This window comes from Engystomops pustulosus, chromosome 6 (assembly GCF_040894005.1).
Source record: "Engystomops pustulosus chromosome 6, aEngPut4.maternal, whole genome shotgun sequence".
Taxonomy (NCBI): Eukaryota; Metazoa; Chordata; class Amphibia; order Anura; family Leptodactylidae; genus Engystomops; species Engystomops pustulosus.
In genome coordinates, this window is record NC_092416.1 from 144,600,752 (window position 1) to 144,623,742 (window position 22,991).

A 22,991-nucleotide genomic window follows, 5' to 3' on the forward strand; every position below is an offset into this window, starting at 1 on the left:
TATTCTCCTGAGCACTACATAATCAAGGGAATTTTATAAGAGAACAAAAAGGCCAAATCCCACTCTGCCTCTGACCAACAGTTCCAGCTCTGTAGCACTAAGGTACCCTGCTCAACCCAGGGACACTGCATGCTGGAACGAGATTGTAGAGCAAGGAGCGAGAATGGTCAGGGGGGGGACCAAGAACAGGAAGAAATCCTCCACGGCCACATGGACGCAGCAACTTGGTGCCAGGATTAGAGGCCTACACGGTCTCCCAGGTTGACCCATTCATAACCAGTCCCAATTTTTCACAGGATTATCAAAAAGCTGTGTTATAGTGCCCTTTTTCCTAATAGTTGCAATATAGCATAATTTAGGATCAGATAAACCTGACCCCCTCCCACTGATACATTTGACCCAAGATACTGGTTAAGTGCCCTGAAACATAACTAGTGCAGCCACTCTGGAGCACGCTGTAAGACGGCAGTTTTGCACCTATACTTGGACTTTATATAAATCACATTCTGGGACAATAAATTCTATTGCTGTGAAAGTTGTTTATTCCAAATATCAAGCAGAGGTAATCCAACAATTTTCTTTTTTATTTGCTATATGGGTGCATTGTTTCCAATAGTAACTTTATTGAACTGCCATTTTTTTCTCTTCTCACTGTATCAAACAATATATGTACCTTTAAAGGGTGCTCTGGGGAGAAGATTGGACCCGGTAGGGCCTGCACCATGTGCACGAAATTTGTATAGCTCCTTCAGCTATTTTCCACTTCCATACACTATAAAAATAGACAGATACTTCCCCAACTCATCCACTGAAGAGGTAGTCAATGTAAAGGACCCCATACTTCTGATTCATGTAGGACCCATGGCTAGACAGTGTACCAGTACTACTGTTGCTCCTCTGCCATGGTGAACATACATGTCAGCAGTCGCACACACATAAGGTGGTCTTCATACAAGTTAGGTCCACAAAGAACAGCACACAATGGGGTATAACGCTACATTGTACGCTTGTGGCAAGCACCCCAGAATAATATTTTACATTGTCTGTGGTCCTATAAATGGTTCTAATAGAAATTAGCACATATTATAATTTACCTTTGCACACAGCTCAGTCTTAAAGAAAAGTTTTCAATTGATATAATGTACAAGGTTTGTTTTAAGAACACATCTTATTTCCTGGAGTGATGCGTGTTTTAAAAGGTGTTGTTTACTTCGGGCAGATAATAGAAATTGTTGGCGTAATTAGAAGTTATACAATTTACCAAATGTACTTTTATGTATAATTCCTCATGGTTTTCTAGATCTCTGCTTGCTGTCATTCGATCAAAAGCGTTGTTGTTTACTACCAGTGGATAGAAATCCATCCCCGGTCATGTGATGGCACACAGGTGCACGACTCGTTAGATCACACAGCTCTGATTACTCTGCGATATAACAAGTCGTGCACCTGTGTGACATCACATGACCAGAGAGATTTCTATCCGCTGGTAGTAAACAATGAAGCTTCCTATAGAACGACAGCAAGCAGAGATCTAGAAAACAGAGGAATTGATGCAGAAGGTGTACTGGAAAATTATCTTTTCATTACACCATACATTATCAATAATTTGCAAAAAGTAGACAACCCCTTTAATTTGTCCTGTTATCAAGAACAGTTGGGAATCCGTGCAAAGAGCCCCCATGATCAGACCAGTGGGGTGGACATGTAGAAGAATGTCTACAGGATCTGCACATAATACATAACGTGTAAAGATACCCTTATACCCTCAGTCGGAAACCTGATACCCTCACAGGGAATACAGCTACGTTACAGTAGTCCCCAGTGCACACATCATGACTCATGGAAAGCAGACATCACGCTATGGGGTGTAGTTATATCTAAATTGTTTATTTTAAACCCACTCTCCTCCCGTCTTGAAGAATTTTAACAACATGGCATGAAAAAAAAAAACAAAAAAAGGCAATTCATCAGAATCAGAGACAGGAGCTGAAATCAAGACATAAGTGAATGCTTTAATGTCTTGGGATTTGGAAGGGGAGGAGAGACAAAATAGAAAGACTGATCACTAACACAAAACAATTTTTGCAGTTATCTCCTATTCAACGTCTACAAAGAAATCATTTTTCGGGGGGGGGGGATCCAAAATATATGCTTAAAAAATAAGAATTAAATTGGGAAGAACGTGTCCCTCTCATGCCTATAACACAGTATATACAAACAGGGCTTGGAGGACACCTTCCACTGCTTCTTCCTGACATCCCACACACGCACGCAGGGCCACTTCTGTAGCTGGTCATTTCATATATTAAAATCCAACAAGGAAGGAAGAGCCAAAAGAGACAAAATAAATTACACACAGACTATTTTCAATAAATTAAGCGCAAAAACAAAAATATACACAAAATTCAGTCAATTTAAGGAGGAAAGGGGGGGGGGCGAGTTAAGGTTGTGCTGGAGATACATTTTTCACAAGTTTCCTCCATGAGTTTAAATTTACATTTTTCCCTTTTAAGGGCAACAAAATTAAAACAGAAATCCTTACCCCTCAGGATAAATAATAAAAAAATAAAATTAAAAAAAAAAAAAAAAAAAAAAGGATGGTTACGGCGCCACAATCAATTCTGTGTGGGCATATGGGATGGCTACGACAATCAGATGGCCCTCGTCCACTCGGTGTTAGCCATCCAGGTAGAGATGAACGTGTTATCTCCAGTGCTAACTTCTTTTCCAGTGTTATGAAGACCTGTGTCGCGAGACCAGACTGTGAGGCGTCGTATAACAGGACGGAATGACATTCAGCATTCAAAAAAAATTAGAATTTCTCGTTTCCATCAGTAGTAAAACTCGGATGCGTCTCCCCTTATGCTCAGGGGGATGACCATCATTAGTAGTATCGTTTGTCCACAATGTGAAAGTGGGTCGAGAGGACTTCCAGTTCTGTTCATGAGATGTATGGTCTCTGCGGACCTTCACTAATAAAATAAATAGCTGTCTTTACTGTACGAGGACTGCGGTCCCCAAATATTGTGAATGAATATCAAGAGGTGCTCAACACACAGGAAGCCCTGAAGACAATTCAGTAGATGACGGCCAGTTGTTCAGTAGCTATGATGGGGCGAGAACCCCCATTTCATTACAAGGAAATTTCATCAAAATACAATATCGTAACATAGTAAGGATGCTGGTTGCAGAACGGTGTGACCAGCAACTTACATTCCAGTGGGAAATCAGGGGGGTATGTCGGGGTGCTGGCATTGCGACACCCAAATCCAAGTTAAATGAGCATCCTCTTAGTCTTTACAGGGGGTAAAGTGGGGGAGACTTAGAATTGGTCCACTGAAGGTCCAGTCTCCCCCTTCATATTCCGCCATCCCCTTGGGTTGGGTCCAGTGTACTCATACCAGCACGAAGTTTCCTAACAAGAAACAAGAGACCTGGTGCAAGTTAGGCAAGTGTAAAAATGCATCATGCATCTTAATATAAATCTCAAACTTTACAATATAGATGCTATATAGTTAGAGAGAAAACACCCCTCGGCATTTTGACATAGAAGCATTATTCATGGTTAAGGCTTCATTGCCAAAACGTGTAGGTTGTTGGGAGCAATGTGTTCTTGTCATGCACTAGCGGTTTATGGAATAAATATCCAGAATAGGATCAGCTTTAAATTTTGTGAGGTGGGTAGTCGCCATGCACTGGCTGGGGGCATGAGCACATAGCATGTAATGAGGCTATGTTACAAGGCTATATGCATGGAATCGTAAAATATTTGGGTGACCATTTCAACGGTGGACATGCCATCAATATCTGATTCATGCTGGTGCCCCATTATCAACAGGCCTGGCATAAACAGGAAATACAAACCCAGAAGGAGTTTGTTCTGTTCAATGTAATGTTCAGAAATTATAATTGCAGCCGTGGCTCCATACACTTCACCATCCACAGCAAGTATGAAATGACTGGAGGCAGCAGCATAGTCATCTGACCCATTTCCCCTCATTCAGATTATTGGAACTAATAGATGAAGGTGCACTACAGCTCATGATGGAGAGGACATGGGCAGTAAAATACTGCCACCTATCCAACCCATTGCTGTGAATGCTGTATTAAATCCGCAAATCATGCATCAGAGATTTGGGTTCTGAATTACCTGGGTCCAAGACAATAAGTTACATGTAGAAGCCTTGCTACGTGGAGCTCTCCGTCCCAAACTCGATTTTGGGAACATGACGGGACTCCTTTAAACACAGGTATATTTCCTCTTGTGGGTCGTAGTAGTAGAACTTGCGCAGGTATGAAATGAGAGGCCTGAAGGAGAAGCAGGAAACAGACGTTTAGTGCTTAGAAATAGGTGCCAACATTTTAAAAAATGTTGAGATTTGATGACTTCTAATATTGGAGGGCATATCAAACACACACGTACAAAATTCACGCTCTTGTAAATCAACCTAATGGATATTACCATCGATTTATAATGACCATTGCCTTATGTTGGGTGGGATGTTATAATTTTGGTATAGATCTAGTCCACGGTTCTTGGTGAAATAATCAATGGTGACCAATATGTTGTCTACATAATAAGCCATAACAAAGTCCCCATCAGCTAATGATTTGTTACCTCTGTATATGACAAGACTGTATTGGTTAGTTGAGGGGTTTATTAACTGATATTGGATACTGCTGAAGTATCCTTAAAAGAAAACCCACCATTAGGATTCTACCTATTAAGTAGTAATATCCTAAACCTATAAACTATCCTTCCCTAACCCTATAATAGTTTCAAATCAAATCAATAGTTAATCTAACCAATATGCTAATTTTCCAGAGAGGCTACATGGAATAACCTTCAGTAGTAGGGGAATGCGAGCAAAGGCTACTACACGTACCAGTAGCTTCTGCGATCCCTCCTACCAGCACACGGCGTAGATGAATCTGGCTCTAGCCCGACACATCATCCCTCCTGCCGGCTGGAGGTACTGAGCATTCGACTTTGCTGCTCGCAGGTAGGGAGTGATCGGCTACTGGGGAGTGGAGTAGCCTTTTCACGCCCAATAAGCCTCTATAGAGAATTTGCATATTAGGTAAACCGTAGATTAAGTTAGAAATGGTTATAGGGTTAGGGAAGGATAGTATAGGGTTTAGGATATTACCAGGAACCTACCATCAGATCCAGTAGATTCCGGATGGTAGGTTTCCTTTAAGTCAGCGATTCTAAACAATGGAATTAGAGTATTGCAGGTCACTAATGCTGACGCTTTAAAACCCCCTCGATATTAAAAAAAATAAAATTAAAATCTTTTGGAAATGTAGGATAAAGCATTTGAAAAGCTAAATAAAGTTCACAAATAGACAAATTTCGTGAGGGGGAAGTTGCTGAGCACATAGCTCAGCCATTTCTGATGCTCTCAATGTATTATAAGGAGCATTAACACACCTTCTGCTTCATTCAATTATTGAGAAGCCCCCCCCATTCTTGGGTTTGTGGAGGAGTCCCTGCAGTCAGACTCCTACTTATCAGATCTTGTGGATAGGAAAAATTAAGGGGTAGGTCCCCTTTAATTCCTATGTAAGCTGTAGGGGTGCACTTCATTTTTCAGACATTGGGGCAGATTTATCAAACTGCCTGAAAGTAAGAATATTTGTAGCTGCCCATGGCAACCAATCACAGCTCCCCTTTTAAATATTCATGAGCACTGGTAAAATGAAATCTGAGCTAGGGCAACTAGAAATATTCTGACTTTCAGATAGCTTGATAAATCTGCCACACTGTGTCTGCATTTTGGCCCCATTTTTGTTAAATAACGACCCGCGTGTCATTCTGAGGTGTTTTATTATGTTGAACTATAAAATTTAAAGTACTGTATATGCAGTGGGTTGCAAAAGTATTTACATCTCTTGAACTTTTCCTTATTTTTAAATGTGAAGTGTATTTTATTGATTTTTTATGCAATAGATTAGGGAAGGGTCTTGCACCCCTTCAGCATTTAGGGGCGAGTTTTTATTGATCAACAATACAGTGGAATTTCTTTTGTGGTGTCCTTTTTTTTGGATTTACCTCAACATAACACCTTCTAAGGATCAAATGTATTATATTATTACGCCCCAATATGTAAAATCATGAAATTATACTCTATTTTTCGAATAATTGTACATAATTTTTGATGCATAATTACAGGCGGTCCCCTACTTCAGAACACCCAACTTACAGACGACCCCTAGTTACAAACGGAGCTCTGGTAATTGGTAATTTACTGTACTTTATCCATAGGCTACAATAATCAGCTATAACAGTTATCACAGGTGTCTAATGAAGCTATATTGTTATTCCTGGTTCTTAAGACAACCACACATTTTTTAAATCCAATTGTCACAGAGACCAAAAAATTTTTGGCTGGGGTTACAATGATAAAACATACAGTTCCGACTTACATGCATATTCAACTTAAGAACAAAGCTGCAAAACCAATCTTCTACGTAACCCACGTAATGTCGTACGTAATACAGTATTTTATTATGAACATATACTTTGGGGATATTTGTACATATATGTAGATTTATCGTGAAAGGTGTCATCCAAAGGGGGGAATATAACAAAGAGCATGCCATTAACGTGTCTCAAACTGGTTTTAGGGGGAAATACTCTAGAATGAGTATCAGTCTTTTTTTCCCTTCCTGATGATGATCCTGACAGCATTTCCTGACAGTGGTGTCTTTATACAGAAAGCCTATAATGCCGGTCACTCAGCATCATATAATACAATCACTAATGTCTTCTATGTACTGACAGGGGTGAACAAGCTGGGAATATGCGGCAGACAACAGCACGGCCCCCGGACCTCCCACTGCTACATAAACAGCACTTAGCAGGGGCTCTGCCCGGCTGCTCCTAATAATTAGTGTTGATGCTGGAAATGATAATTATATAGGACGGAGAATTGTATTTACACACACACAGCTCTGCACAGGGGTGGGGATGAGACAACACGCCAGGCTGAGATTCTGTATATGTATACACTGAGGATATGGAGCAAGACAGACAAATTATATAGAAAAAGCACAATGATGTCTTCCCCTGTGATCAACATCTAAACGCTCCAAATACAATGCAATGTTCAGTAAAGGGAAAAAGATTAATCGCTTTTAGTCAGACTGCAGGAAAGGCTTTTTAGGAGAACTTGCGAGCAACAATCGCCAGCTCCGAAACAAAACACAATGTTGTTGGCTCAGACGGTACAGTCATTTTCATGTGATCAGCACCTTGTGATCTCTACATGAATATTTCTATACAGTTCTTGAGGTTATGAATTTTAACCCCTTAAGGGTCTAGCTTAATAATGGGTTAATACATATCTCGTATGTAACAAAGGGACTTCCTGTGTGTGTGTGTGTATATATCTCATAGAAGAACACTTTAAGGTCGCTTCCACTTTCATTTTTACATAAAATGTTATAGCTTTTTATTCATTGCATCTTTGGCCCTATGTTAATGAATATAACTTATCAAATTTAGTTATGTCTTTCCAGCTATGGGAAAGAAACAGCGGTTATTATGTAGATATACAACCTAACACTTAACATGATGCCGTCAAAGCCCTTCATAGTAATCAACAGTATGTGCGTCTTTAAGACACACATAATGCTGATTACTGGACATGGGCAGCGTAGTGATACTGCTGGCTGCGCCATCTGGGTGACCCAGGCAGTGCCGCCGACTAAGCAATAACCACGTTGGCACTGTCTTTGTCATAGAGAGGATGCCGGCAGCGGTGCTATCTAAGGGAGGCCAAGGAAATAGGCAGATAGGCGAGAATGTTTTGTTTGTTTTTACTGGCCATGGTCCTGGGGGGCCCTGTGCCACATTACTACAGGGCGTGGGGGGCCCTGTGCCACATTACTACAGGCTGCTGTGCTAACTACATGAATGAGGAGGTGCAAAGTATAAATTATTGAGGGGGGAACTATACTGTAGGATGTATTTCAGTGCCAGTTTTAAGGGGTAAAAATTACTGAGGAGCATTGTGGGACATGGCCCTTATCTGGGGACATTATACGGACTGCGATGTATTTAGAGATGCAGTGTCGAGATAATTTGTTGGGTATAATAATTACCCAACAAGTCATTAAGTGTTTGGTATAATCACAGAAGGTAAATAATTTATCCGATTACTGCATTTAATGTAGGTTCAAATTTATATGTGTAGTATATTTATTTCAACTATATATACATGTATATACAAATATAAAATGTGTGCTATATTTACTGTGTTAACATTGTAAATGTGATTATGCAAACACAATGCAATTAGGCAAATCTGCTCTCTATGGACTTTGCAATGCGTTTCAAAGTGCAATGTAAATGCCACATGTGAACGCACCCCAGGAGACCAACTTTATATTTTGATTTATCTTCTCTATTTGGAACAGCTTTTGAAAGCCCCCTATCCTGTTCTAAAAGTGGTCACAGATCTTCACCCCAAAGAATCGGAGACAAAGAAATTGACCCCAAATGTTTGATGCTATAATAATTGTGTCAATTAAATTTTACTGAGCATCAGATCTAGGAATTGGCAGCAATTTGCTCCAGATTGTTGTGGCTTCCAACATATGATAGCCATGGTGCCTCTTAACTGATGTTTGCCATGTACAACTGGATGTGGGCCTCAGGCCAAAAGCAAACCATAAAATACTCACTTGGGTAGAGGGAGCTCAGGAATGTGGTCTATCCGGACCAGTTGTCTAATACGGAAGCGGCATAAATGTTGCAGAGATTTCACATTGCTGAAGCGGGATACAGGGTATAGTAGTTGTACTGGGGTAGGAGGAAGACCTGAAAGAGAAAAGGTTCAGCTAAATAAACGTAGCTGAGGACAACAGGATCAGGATTATGAAAATATGAGAAGACAGATCATATCCACCTTGAAAAGTGACTACAAGTGTACAGCTATTTACCTGGCACCCGTGAACGAAGGAAATACAGGAACTTCCCATTTTTTGAGTGCATAATCGCTCGTTTTATAAACTCCACTACAGACTGGCATCGATCTTCAAACTTGGGATGGCACCATAGGCTAAACGTGCCTGTGAAGCAAAGGCAGAACAGTTAATACACTCAGTCACTGAGGTGTGGTGGATTTGTTTGTGAATATTCTGCCTTTAAAAAAAAAAAAAAAAAGGAGCAATACAAGGGAACATTTCACCAGATTTTACCCCACTAAACCAGCAGCTCCCTCTGGTAGGGTATGACATGCCCTTTCTAGAATTCCCTCTTATGTGAAATCTCCCTGATTTACCTATAAAAAATCTCCTCAAAATCATATAAGGAGTCAAGTTTAGAGGCTGCATGGGGAGTATCACTTCTAGTTTTGTAAGTTACAGAACTACAAGCCCAATGTGATCGTATAAAAAAAGATTCATATCTTTATTATGACACCATAAGCATTTTATACCCTATCTGTGGGTGCTGCTAGTTTGATCGTGTAAATTCTGGTGGCAGGTTCCCTGTAAGGTGGTGGTCCCCAAGACCGGAACAGCCAGTCCCGGGCAGCGGCCAAAAGAACTTAAAGGGGTATTCTCATCTGGGCATTCACATTCAGTTTCACTAATCTTCCATTTATAAACATTTCTTCAATTGGATGTTATTAAAAAAAATGTTCCTGTGTGAAGATAATTTCTCAAAAATGTAGTCATTCTGTCCCTTAGAAACGAGATGGCTTCCTCGGTTACGACCACGTCACACTCTGGCAGCGGGGGCCAGACATGAGCTATTGAGTCTTTTCTGACCTCCTGGATTCAGCAATCATTAGCACAGGACCGCTGTGGGTCATGTAATAAATCCCGGACATTTCATGTACAAAAACAATTTGTTTCTTTGTGCAATCACTCCAGCAGACGTGGCCGTATCCGAGGAAGCCATCTCGTTTCTAAGGGACAAAATGACTACATTTATGAGAAATTATCTTCACACAGGAACATTTTTTTTAATAACATCTAATTGAAGAAATGCTTATAAATGGAAGATTAGTGAAACTGAATGTGAATGCCCAGACGAGAATACCCCTTTAATATGAAAAACCGTATACTCACCTCCGACACCGATCTTCTCCCTGTGGCTTCCCGGCAGACAACCAGAAGACACAGGGCGAAGAGAAGCGTTAGAGGAGAGTATACAGAAACCTACCATTTGATTTGATGCATTATGACACAAACATACCTTGTGACTGCTGTAGCTGCACTGGTGCAGGATCATATATTGGTTATCCCTGAGCTGAGTGGTATTGCTGATAAAACAAATATAAAATTCTGATAATGAAGCTCTGACACTCTTGTGCCTGGGCTCAGGCATCTCCTAGCACATTAGTTATGCACTGCAGAGGATGATATAATCACTGGGTTGTGCCTGAACGCAGAATAATCAATTGCTGCACCATCCCCCAGCTGCTGTGTATGAGTGATCCAGCTCAGGTTGATTAGTCCTGTCTGTATGTAATACAAGCTTCGTGTAATCAGTGCAATCATGCAATCCAGCTTTCCCAAGTTCCTGAATGTTATAATAGTTTTTTCAGCAAAACCACTTACCTCAGGGATTAACCAAGATATGATCCTGTATCAGTGAAGCTACAGCATTCTCAAGGTATGTTTGCTTCATACTGCATCAAAAGGTAGGTTTCCTTAAGGGGGATGGACAGGGGACATTACTGTGGGAGCCTGGCAGGGGACATTACTATCAGGGGCTGTGCGTTTTTGAGGAGGCTCTGCTTTGGACATTTTATTAATGAGGGGAGGCTGCTGGACATTTCGTTAATGAGTAGCGGCTGCACTTCCCACCCTTATAGGCTTACACGCAAGTCAATATGTTTCCCATTTTATTTTGTGGTTAAATTAGGTGCCTTGGCTTATACTCGAGTATATGCGGTATAAAAAGGGGGCTACAGAAAAAGGAGCACTATCAGTAACAGGCTACACAAAAGGTAAAACTATAAAAAGGGGTATACATAAAAGGGAAGTGGCTAAAAAAAAGGGCACTATAAAGGGAGCTACAGTAATGAAAGAGTTAAAAGAGCATTATAAAAGGGGGGGCTACAGAAAAGTAAGGGGGCACTTTAGATCGGGGGAAAACAGGCAATGCTGTGCATACAATTTTTTTGGTTCCGGTCCCTGTAAACAAATTTTGGGTGCAGCCAATCCCCGAAGGTTGGGGACCACTGCTTTAAAGCATAGTAAAATATGTGTGAGCAAGGTAGCCATGTAGCACTTAGAACCTTCGTTCAAGTCCAACAAACATATTCTGTTTTAGCATGGCTTTCCTTCAGCTTCTCCCATTTCCTTATTCTTCTAAGAATATAAGATTATGTTCCCATGTTCATTGCAGATATAAGCCATGATATGCACTATGCCTTTTCCACAAGTTCCCTTTAAAGTAATAGCCAAACACACTGGGGAGGGGGGGAAAGTCAACCTTCCACATTAGCTCTCACCTCGATAGTGCTCCATGCGTGTATGGTGGGTGATGCCCTGCGAGCGGAAACTGAGGCTGAGGATATAGCGAGGATCAGAGCTATCTCGTACAAGGAATGACCCATCTGGCTTTCCTTTCAACTTCATTTCTGCATCTTCCCAGTTCATAGGTCCCCAGTACCATCCGCACTATGGGAAGAAAGGTTATGATGAGTAAAATCCAGAGACAAACAGCTTGATAATAAAAGTAGGAACTTTATGAACCAATACTAACTTTTTCCAGTTCTCTCAGGCTTGCAGCAAAACTACTAGGATCCTGCCGGAGTATGGGGCATTGTAAGGGCTGTACCAGAGGGACAGGTGCACACTCGGGCGGCCGAAGAGGTACCACTCTAGGCAAGGGATCTGCAACCAAAATGACAAATTATTCAATTTTTGCATTTCCTTGATTTTGGTTTAACGGAGGCACAAATAAACACTTTTATTATAGAATATCTTGAAATTTGCTCCTTTTATAAGCACAACGGTGCTTTAAATGTGTCTACTGTATCATTTAACGTTGGTTTAAAATGAAAAAAAGAACACATACTTAACCGTGCTCCAGTACTTCCAGTTTCAGGCCCTGCTCCCAGCCAGAAGTTCTGGGGTGGGCATCACAGGCCTGCTTTAACAAATGACCGGTCTCCTCAGACACAGGACATTATTTCCATATTCCAGTAGACTTCACTTCCCTTGTTGTCCACTGTTCCAAGGAGACCACTCATTGTGAAGAGCAGGTCCAGTAGCCACCCACCACCAGAACTTCCAGCTGGGCACAGGGTCCAAAAGCGACCCAGAGCAATGCATAAGTTGGGTAAGAATTTATTACTTCTTGCTTACTTTGGCCAAACGTCCATTTCACATCTCCTTTAGCTCTTCATTTATTCCCCTAAATTATTCTGAGCCAAAAGTGGCCGGGCACACAGAACTGGTGCAAGTCTTTCCAGTGGTATAAGGTATAATGGAAAGACTTGCACCTGTTCTATATGTTCATCCACTCCTATTTTTGGCTTACAGAAACTAAAGACCTAACAGATGTGAACTAGGCCTTAGTCTCTGTAAAATGAGCACAAACCTCAAAGACTATTCTATACACATGTGCTTCAGTCATCTGAGACACTGCCCCAGATATCACTAGTAACATTATTATTCTGAAGCGCCGGAAGCTTTGATGTTACTCTTTACAGAAAGATATATAGACAAAGAAATAAGATACAGATATAAGATATGGTGTTGTAATAAAATCTATACAAATAGTAAACCTAGTAAATATATAAAGTATAAAATAGTAAAGTCTGACCTGGAGCATGTGGTGGGGGAGGTGGGGGTAGCGGAAACGACTGTAGTGAGGACCCCATAGGACCTACTAGAACAGACGCTGGTTGTATACCTCCAATATCATCTGCAAGAAGGAAAAAAAAAAAGAATATATACTATCGTTCCATTATTCTACTTACAAGAATAATGGAACAAATTAGAATAACATTTATCCATCGTCAGATCTGGACACTTTTTGCTAAAACTGAACTCAAAGTTGTGAGATTTGATTGATTCAGGTGACAAAGGAAGGAACGTTACCTAGAAGACTGAGGCTCCTGCGAGGAGGTGGGGGTGGAGTAGGGGGATGGGTAGAACATGAACCTCGGTGTGATATGTCCACGTCCACAAGAGATACTGTTTCACCTGTCACAAAGCAGAACACGTTAGACAATGCCATGGAGAGATCTAGTGTCAGGAAAATGGCCAGGTACTTTCATCTCTTACCAGTAAAGAGGGGACTGAAGGAGACTGGAGAGAAGGCACTTTGAGTTCTGGTCAAACGGGGCTTCCTGTAAAAGAAACGCATAGAAATGTGAATTTATGGGGACGAAGATTTGGAAATGACACAATGTAATGAGAGCTTTTTGTGTCCTTACTATGACAGATCCATCATCCGACCACATAATGGAACAGAGGTGTCAAATACAGGCACAACATATTAGCTAATGTATTCATTGCTAATGAACGTGGATTATAACACTTCCATATGTATCACATGTGGCTTGTAAATACTCAGTGTGACTAGTGACTACTCAGCTAATATTTATTCCAGTAACCGGCCAGTATGGCAAGGTAGGGCAGCACGTGGCACCCATGGCCACTACAGAAGCTAGCGCCACATATACCCCAAATACCCATAGCAGTAGCAGCTATGACATTGGCTTGAATAGTACGTCCACTACTGTGTTACCTAAAGCTTAAAAATGACCTTGGTAGCAAAAATCCAAAGAAAATCAGAAAGCCTGTAGAGCAATGTGATGCCACCTCCACTGTGTGCAGACAGAGGATCCGAAGGAGGGCCTGGCACCCTGTCATAAATCAAAGAAAATACAGAGTTCCCATGGCAAAGAAACTGAAAAACATCAAACACTGAAGCAGTCATAACACTGCCCTCACATATGACAAACTGCAAGCGGCTCCCAGATCAGGACACTTAGCCACTGCTCCACCTGGTCACAAGACAACGCCACCTTCACAGGTTTTACCTTCATTCATTGTTCTCGTTGTTCTTACTATGGTTACTAGGAATCTTGTGCGTCATCCCTGGACCCGGGGCATAAGTGGAAGGTGGGATTATTTTATATAAAGGGGTTGTGCAAGAATAAAGGACAAGAGGGGCTACACCTACACATAGCTCTACCCTCCCTCTGTCACTGCCAGCTTTAATTTGTATACAGAGGACGCGCCAGTTGTAAAATTCGGGTGTTGTGGTCACTGTTTCAGCCTTTGTCGCCCCTGCTATTGGCCAATAAATCACACTCCCTAGACAGCACCAATAAAAGCTGGGCTACAATGCTGGAAGCTGCCATATTCAGGGTTTAAGTAATGCAGTGAAGAGTGCCACCACCTCTCCAGTCTTCTGTTTGTTAAAGTACATGGGTGTCTTACACCCCCACCCCAAATCAAACACCCAGCCTCTAAAGGGCATCTGTTCTCAACCTAATCCTTCCCAACCCTGTTGGCCACTTTTATCTCTAAATATCATAATGTCTCAATATCAAGAGAAAATGGATGTGATGGTCAGATAGATATAGACACATACAAACTGCTCAAAAGAATAAAGGGAACACTTTATACAATATAACTCCAGGTAAATCAAACTTCTTTGAAATCAAACTGTCCACTTATAAAGCCACACAGATTGACAATCCATTTCACATGCTGTTGTGCAAATGGAATAGACAACAGTGGTTCTGCAGGAGGGGACCACAGACCACATCTCAGTGCAGGTTCTTTCTTGCTGACGTTTTGGTCAATTTTGAATGTTGGTGGTGCTTTCACACTTGTGGTAGCACAAGACGGACTTTACAACACACACAAGTGGTTTAGGTAGTGCAGCACATCCAGGATGGAGCATCACTGTGAGCTGTGGCCAGAAGGTTTTCCCGTCTGTCAGCGTAGTGTCCAGAAGCTGGAGGCACTACTGGGAGACAGGCCAGTACATCAGGAGAAATGGAGGGGGCCGCAGGAGGGCAGTGACCTAGCAGCAGGACCGCCACCTCTGCCTTTCCGCAAGGAGGAACAGGAGGAACCCTATAAAATGGCCTTCAGCAGCCAAAAATGCTACACCTCATGTGGCTGGAGTGTGTCAGCAGTTCCGGCAAGATGAAGTCATTGAAGCTATGGACGGTCCCCGCTTGTTCCCCAGACATGAATCGGATTGAGAACATCAGGGACATCATGTCTCGCTTCATCAACCAATAGTGCACCAGACTGTCCAGGAGTTGGCGGATGTCTTAGTCCAGGTCTGGGAGGAGATCCCCCAGGAGACCATCTGCAGCCTCACCAGGAGCGTGCCGAGGCATGGGATGGAGGACATACAGGCACCTGGAGGCCGCACACAATACTGAGCCTCATTTGGTCTTGGTTTAAGGACATTGCATCAAAGTTGGATCAGCCTGTTATGTGTTTTTCCACTTTAATTTTGTGGGTAACTCCAAATCCAGGTCTATATTAATAATTTTGTAGTCAGCACATTCAACTTTTTACAGAACAAAGTATTTAATTAGAATATTTCATCCATTCAGATCTAGGATGTGTTATTTGAGCGTTCCCTTTAATTTTTTGAGCAGTGTATATTCACTTCAAATCTGAGAAAGTCATTGTTATCCATAGCAAATTTAAAGAGAGGAAATCCGCCATAGGCCCTTGGTGTGACTTATCCAGCATGATGAGCCTATACAGAATATCAGGCAGGATAAACCAGGGACACTTAGGCCCCTTTCACGCAACCATATAAGGTGGCTGTACGCTAGCCGTACGAATGGCTGCTAACACACCCACGTCACTGAACCATGTAGTCGCCGGAAAAAAGATGGGGTGCTGTATCTTTTGCCATACGTATGGCTCGGCTGCCTAAGGAGAAGGTAGGGGTGAGCAGTGTACACCTCTGCATATCTCCAGTTGAGATTCATTCACCCAATTCATAAATCCAGGCACCACGACTGCTGTTATCCATTGCCGCCTCCTTTCTAAAATCAACTTTTAAATTTATGCCAATGAGACAGAAGGGAATCCTGGGGGTAGTAGAAGAGCCCATTTCGTGCTGCAGCTTCACAGGCTGTTACACTGTGCAGGAGCACTTCCTCCTCCCACTGAGTAATATTGCAGCAGGAGGGAGGGGAAAGTACCAAGAAGGGGATGAGGACACAGTGTAACAGCCAGTGAAGCTACAGCACAGAGGGGCACTGGTAAAACCCCAAGACCCCTGCTGTCTCATTAGCATACTTTAAAAAAAATTGGATTTTAGAAGGGAGGAGGCCATGGATAACAAAACAAGATAACCACAATCACAGAGCCTGGGTCTATGAGTAAGTGTCCCTGGTTTATCGTGATATATTTTAAAATCTCCTTTTTTCCTACAGTTGACATGACCCCCATGGCTCTAGCCATGGTTCACGGTCTCTTTGGACAAGGAGTTATGATACCACATTTATTTTGCAGTCACATCTGAATAAACAGGATGTAACAAAAACACTTCCTTTAATATTGCTACATAGGCCTCAAAGTCACATTACACAAATAAATGCAGAATATACTGACTGCATTTACCCCAAAGCTCACCTGCCGAGATCTCTTACTGGGACACTGGAAGCAAAGAACTACTGAAATCAGTGGCCCCAAATTGAGCATGTAGTATTAAATCTCTGAGCATGACCCAGAAGAGAAAGATCACTTAGGTCTGCAATATAAAAACTAAATCGATCTACAATCTGCATTATTCATGTTGCTGATTTTCATAGCAGGTTTCAGTCCCTGACAAAGATATCTGCTGCAAATTTTTACAGTAGTGGTCGCAGGAAACACTGACTACCTACAGTCACCACTAGGGGCAGCATTCTGTCACCAGGAGACCCATTTTTAGCACTCCCCCAGAAAAAAAGATATGTTATATTGTACCTTTCATTAGCATCTGCTGTGTGACTAGGCACTCATTTCCTGGGAGTGGCTGGAAAGGAGCAGCCCCCTCCCCCTTGGGAAACATGTGACCTTTTCAAATATATGAATAACTCCCCACACTCGGGATTGGCTGTAGAGAAGCAGGGGGCGTCGCTAAGCCAAGTGATGGGTGTTTTCATATATTTGAAAAGGTCACATGGAGAAGCTGTTCCCCAAGGGTGGGGGGGGGGAACTGCTCCTTTCCAGCCACTCCCAATAGGCAACTGCCTAGTCACACAGCACATGCTAATGAAAGGTACAATATAACATATCTTTTTTTCTGTAAAAAAATTTTTTTTACAAAAACACTGGCAGTGTATGTACTATGCTCTGTGGGGACTGGGGGAGTGCTAAAAATGGGTCTCCTGGTGACAGGTTCCCTTTAAAGGACATCTACCACCAGCATAAAGTATTGTAAACCAAGCACACTGACATATTGGTGTGAGCCCCCTCCGGCGGGATCTACTCTTCTTTTAGCTTCTTATTCCCTTGTGTTTAAGAAATAAAGGTTTTAAAAATTATGCAAATGAGTGAGTGGCTCCAGGCTCCATTGACATCTACAGAGCCTGGAACTTTTTTTTGTAAAAACACGACCCTAAGAAGCTAAAAGAGCAGAACCTACAAGATGGGGACACACATACGCATGTCAGTGTGCTCGGTTTACAATCCTTCATCCCGGTGGTAATGTCCTTTAAAGGATATCTACCATCAGGATGAAAAATTGTAAACCAAGCAGACTGACTTGTAGCTGTGTGCCCTGTGTGGCAGGATCTGCTCTTGTAGTTGCTCTTGCTTTAAAAATAAATAATAATGCAGATAAGCCAAGGGGCCATGGCTCCATTAACAGCTATGGAACCCCTCAGGCTCATTTACTTAATTTCTAAAACCATTTTTTTTTTTTTGCAAAAATAAGGGTAATGAAAACCAAAAGAAGAGCAGATTCTGGCAGAGGGGGCACACACCAGCATGTAAGTGTGCTTGGTTTACATACCTTCATCCTGGTAGTAGATTTTCATTAATGACTTCAATGGATAACCGTATGAAGAAAGCTCCCTCTAGTGCCAGCTACAGAGAGCCCCATCTTATAGGGAGTCTAACACCTAAACCAGTGGTGGCGAACCTATGGCACGGGTGCCAGAGGTGGCACTCAGAGCCATTTCTGTGGGCACTCAGACCATCGCCCCAGGACAGAGTTCACCGAATAGGACCAATTCCACCAAATCTCCCTGCAGTCCGAGGCAAGAGATTCTACTCTCAGTGCTATTGTAAAGCTGTCTGGAACTGTATGAAAATTGAGAAGGTGTTGACAGAACTGCATTATCTTTGGAGGTCCTCCTGATGGATCAACCATTCCTCCTCTACTGAGAGACCCTGGAGAGAAGCTACAATTTCTGAGTCTGAATTTGCCCTTCCTTTTTCAATTGTATTGGTTTCCTCAGGGGGCCGATACGATTGGAAGAACAGGTAGCAATAAGTTACTGCTTAAAATGCCATGTTGGCACTTCACTTTAAATAAGTGGATTTTTGTTGTAGTTTGGGCACTCTGTCACCAAAAGGTTCGCCATCACAGACCTAAACCATGCATTATAATATGCTGGGTACATGTTGTAGAGTAATAAACGTTTTCTAACATACCTTAATTATTTCTGTCCCTACTGCCATTTCCAAGATGTTCCCATTTTAATCCATATATTATTGAGGCAGTCGGTACACCCAGGAGATGTCCCCAGCACCCAAAACAACACTATCCCTCTTCTTCCAATGACTTCCCAATCTCCTGTTTATCTGGCGGAGAGGGTATAGGTCCAGGCAGGAATAGTGCCGATGAGGCCCCAAGTGCACCAACTCATTAGTATATGGATTATTATGGGAATTTCTCAGTAACACTATAATTGACAGAAATAATACAGTTATGTTGGGAATCACAGTGCATCTTTCTACAACATGCTGCCAACAGGTTATTGCGCTTGGGCAAGTGGTAAACTCCTTTAATGCAGTTGTGACATAAGTATCAAAGACATGATAATGGAGTACAGTTCAGCATCTGCATCTTTGCAAGAATCACTTAAGGAGACTCTACCACTAAAATCCATCATGATAAACCAGGGAAACTTACTCAAAGATCCGGGCACCGTGACTGTGGTAATCTACTTATATTTGTTATCCATGGCCTACCTCCTTTAATATTTATGAGCCAGGAGGGCTCTGGGGGGTGTTGCCAGAGCCCCTCCGGGATGCAGCACACACTGCTAAAGTCTATGCACACGCCCGCAAAAAAAAAAAAAAAAAAAGCTGCCATAGACGTGCATTGTGCAAAAGATAGGGTACGTCCTATTCCTGCAATGATTTGCGGCGTGGCTACCTATGGAAAGGTACAGCCAGGTGCACGGCTTCCTATGGAAAGGGGAGGGGGAGGAGCACTCATGGCTCCCCTTCTCCAGCCGTTAGCATGCTATGCCCTGTTTCCGTCGTACGATACGTTCAGCTGAAAGGAGCCTAAGTGTGCAAAATTGGATAGAGGAAGGACAAGCAATGGTGGGCAGAGGCAATGCCTGGGGTGTGCCAAGTACCCGATTTAGAAGGATAAACAAAGCTTTTTGGTGCCATGTTCTGAATCTGCGGCAGAGGCTTAGTATCACTGTCATTAGTTACATAGCGGTTAGGGAGGAAGCGCTGCAGAGCTGCAGTACTCAACACAACCATTGACAGCTGTGAAGCAGTATTTAAAAGAAAGCAGTTTCCATCCGATACTAAAATTCTCCTTTAAATAATTTCTTGGGTCCATTGGGCCCCTAAGCCTAGTGTCATATTTTGCGTCAATGACGTCACAGTATCATCTTCTCACATACAAGTGTGACTTTATCAGAGGATATTTGTGACTGGATGCCACCACAAAACTCCATTTCAATAAAACTGATGAACAAGTAGATTTTCACAGATTATAAAACTACTTTAGTACACAAATCTCTAGCTAATATACTCAATTTTAATTTAATACAAATGTCTATGATAATGGACATACTGTTAAAGGGTTGCCCATAGTAGGCAGCGCAGTAGGCATCTGTTCACAGGCTGTGTGTGGTACAGCAGCTCAGCACCAGTCATGGTAATACAGCCAGGCTGCAGTACCATACACAAACAATGTATCAGTAAATCTTGAATAGGTGTGAAGTAGTTGGAAATCCATTTAGACACTGCCGTCTTATTGAACCCCTACCAATCAGACTCAGTGGGATATGCCCTAACATTAGAAGACAGGTGTACCCCCCTTAAAGAGTACCAATCACTGGTCAGGACATGTTGGTGATTAATATGCAGATTCTCCATGAAATAATCCTGGAGCATCCTTCCTTATCACTGTGTTATTCTGCCATTTCTCTGTTATTCCGACTAGAACTTTTGACAATAGAGTGCTTAGAGGAACACCTGAGAAATGATATAAAGTAGGCTACAGGAAAAGACGCTCCAGAATTGGGAATTGATGGGAATACAAGTATAACAGCAGGTGACATGTCATGCACATACTGATTCCTGGCATTAGTCATGTATGATGATGCTGGACAGCTCCATACTGAGAGCATTACAATACAGGATCATACATGGCACAATCATACACAGCTGTGTCTACTCCCAGGTGGCAGCCATCTAGGGCCGTTCACATCTCCGTTACATCTTCAGTTATTGGGAGACATAACCAAGCGAGGCAGCTACAGAGAGATCTGGTATAATGGAAAGATCTGCACTGCTCATGGTTTTGTCTCTGAATAACTGATGAACATAACTGCAGATGTGAACTGGGGCTGTCACCCAGCTTTGCTAGGCTCCTGCAGGATAGCCTTATGGTGTAGGTGTGGAGGCCTCTCACCTGCCCAGCTCCAGCTCCTTGTCCCTGCACATGTCGCTGAGGCTTCCCCCGGAGCCCCCCAGCTCCCCTCCTCTGCGCTCGGCGGCCCCCGCGGAGCCTGCGCAGCTCTTGGTGCGGAAGATCCTGGAGAGCCGGATCCGCAGAGAGCCCTTCCTGCCCGCGCTCCTCCGCGCCGCCGCTCCGGCCTGTCCATCCCCCGCAGCCTCCGCGTCGTCGTCCTCCTCCAGCCTCCGGGCCTCGGGGGCCTCCAGCACCAGCAGAGCGTCGCTGGTCTCCTCGCACGGACAGCCGGCCCCGCGCAGGCCAAGCGCCCCCAGCTGCAGCTCCAGGCCCTCCCCGGACGGCGTTGCTTTACGGTGTCGGTTGCACAGTTCCACCGGCTGAGAGGCCCCCTCTGCAGGCACGGCTTCTACTCCTGCCCCCGGCTCCTGGGAGGCCTCCGCATCGTCCACCTCTTCCCCTCGTAGCATATTCCGGAACACCATGAGCCTGGGTCTGGCCGCCTCTTCCCCGGCTTCTGCACCGCAGCCCAGCAGCCGGCTCAGCACCCGGTAGGATGCGGCCTCCTCCTCTGCCGCTGCGCCTCGCATGTCCCCGGTGGCTCTGCAGGCCCCGGCCCGAGCCTCGGCCTCTCCCAGCTCCGCTTCCCGAGCTCCGACAGCTCCCTCATCGGAGCCCGCCCCCCCGTATCCGATACAGCACAGCGTCACTTCCGGTCTACTGAGTGACAGCTACGGAGCCTGTCTCCATGCAGGGAAAGATAGCCCCGCCCACAGATCTGTCAAATGCGCCGGTTCTCCCAAAAGCGTCGCCTAACAGACGGGCCGCCATGTTTCTGGTGGGGAAAATTTTTGTTTTGTTTATTAACGTAAAGGGTCTAACAATCAGTGCAGAGAATCTGTCCAGAGCGACCACCTTACATCACTGATTCTATTTTATAACACTTCATAATCCTGTAATAGAATTAGTTGCTGTGGGTAATACTACAAGGTTTGTGGATCAGCTTTTGGCATTATAAAGAATATTTGAAAAGAATTTAAAAAAAAACTTTAAAGTCCAAATAATCCATCTTTCCCTTTAACTGAAAGCAACATTGTCACCAGGAATGTGACTTTTAGCTGGTGACAGGTTCCAATGGCCTATGTTATGCTGATTATATAAATGCATTTGTCAGCATTCTGAATCATTTCAGTAGTTTATAAAACATTATTTCACATTACCTGGCTCTATGCCAGCAGCATGTGGTGAGTCCTGAGTAAGAGCAGCAGCTTGTATGTAACTGTCTCCTCATAAATTCTACCTCTACTCCATACCATCCAACTCCCTCCCCTGCTCAATGCGCATGACAGGAAGTGGGGAGGGAGCTGGATGAGTGTGGAGGAGAGTAGACTAACCCAGGCACACACAGACTGCAGCTGCCCCTCCCCCCGAACTCATCATATACTGCTGGTATTATTAATACATATGTGTTAATGTAGTGGGGGAGTGGACATAAAAACTGGCGAAATTACCTAAGCTGGCCCAACAAAAATTACACAGTTCGTTGTATGATAGGGTAAAAAAGTTAGGGCTGTCAGAATATACCATTTTTTATTTTCTTCAAGAGATATATATTTTTCTTATGTTTTAATCCCTTTGAGAAACTGATACATTTGATATCTCTGTGATTGTACTGACCCAAAGTATAAAGGGGAGGTGTCATTTAGAGTGCGCAGTAAAATCCGTCAAACCGGAGCCTATAAGATAATGTTGCAACTGAGTCATTTATATCGATTCCACCACATTTGGAATATTTTATTTTTAATCATCAGCTAAAAAATCTGTTTTTTTTAATACTGCGCATGCTCTAACTTTAAATGCCAAAGTTTCAATACTACCTCTAGTGGGCAAAGCAGAAGGATATAATAAACGGATGATTAGAAAATAATGAAAAACGGAAATGGACACTAAAAGAAAGCAAGATATCTGTTATACAACATGGATAATTTGCTTTTAAAGGGGTTTTCCCACGAATACAATTTAAGCCCTAACTCCTAACTCCCAACGATCAGAAGTTAGGCCCTATCCTGTGAATAGGGCCTAACTTGTATTCGTGGGAAAACTCCTTTAATGGATCCGTCCAGTCATCTGTTAAAATTAGAAAATTAGGGCAGTA

General features: G+C 42.9%; 1 protein-coding gene across 2 annotated transcripts; it reads right to left on the reverse strand.

The window, feature by feature from the left end:
- Positions 1 to 1,511: 1,511 nt before the first annotated feature.
- Positions 1,512 to 21,546, reverse strand: SOCS7 (suppressor of cytokine signaling 7). 2 transcript variants are annotated; one of them, XM_072111588.1, is made up of 10 exons: positions 20,837 to 21,546; positions 13,258 to 13,322; positions 13,072 to 13,176; positions 12,794 to 12,895; positions 11,729 to 11,859; positions 11,475 to 11,643; positions 8,950 to 9,078; positions 8,692 to 8,827; positions 4,151 to 4,308; positions 1,512 to 3,415 (listed from the first exon to the last, which is right to left on the reverse strand). In XM_072111588.1, exons 1-9 carry the CDS (start codon positions 21,424 to 21,426, stop codon positions 4,188 to 4,190), a joined length of 1,548 nt encoding a protein of 515 aa, XP_071967689.1. In that variant the 5' UTR covers positions 21,427 to 21,546; the 3' UTR covers positions 1,512 to 3,415; positions 4,151 to 4,187. The 2 variants fall into 2 exon arrangements, with proteins under 2 accessions (XP_071967689.1, XP_071967688.1); XM_072111587.1 differs by having other exon boundaries at positions 1,514 to 3,434.
- Positions 21,547 to 22,991: the final 1,445 nt, after the last annotated feature.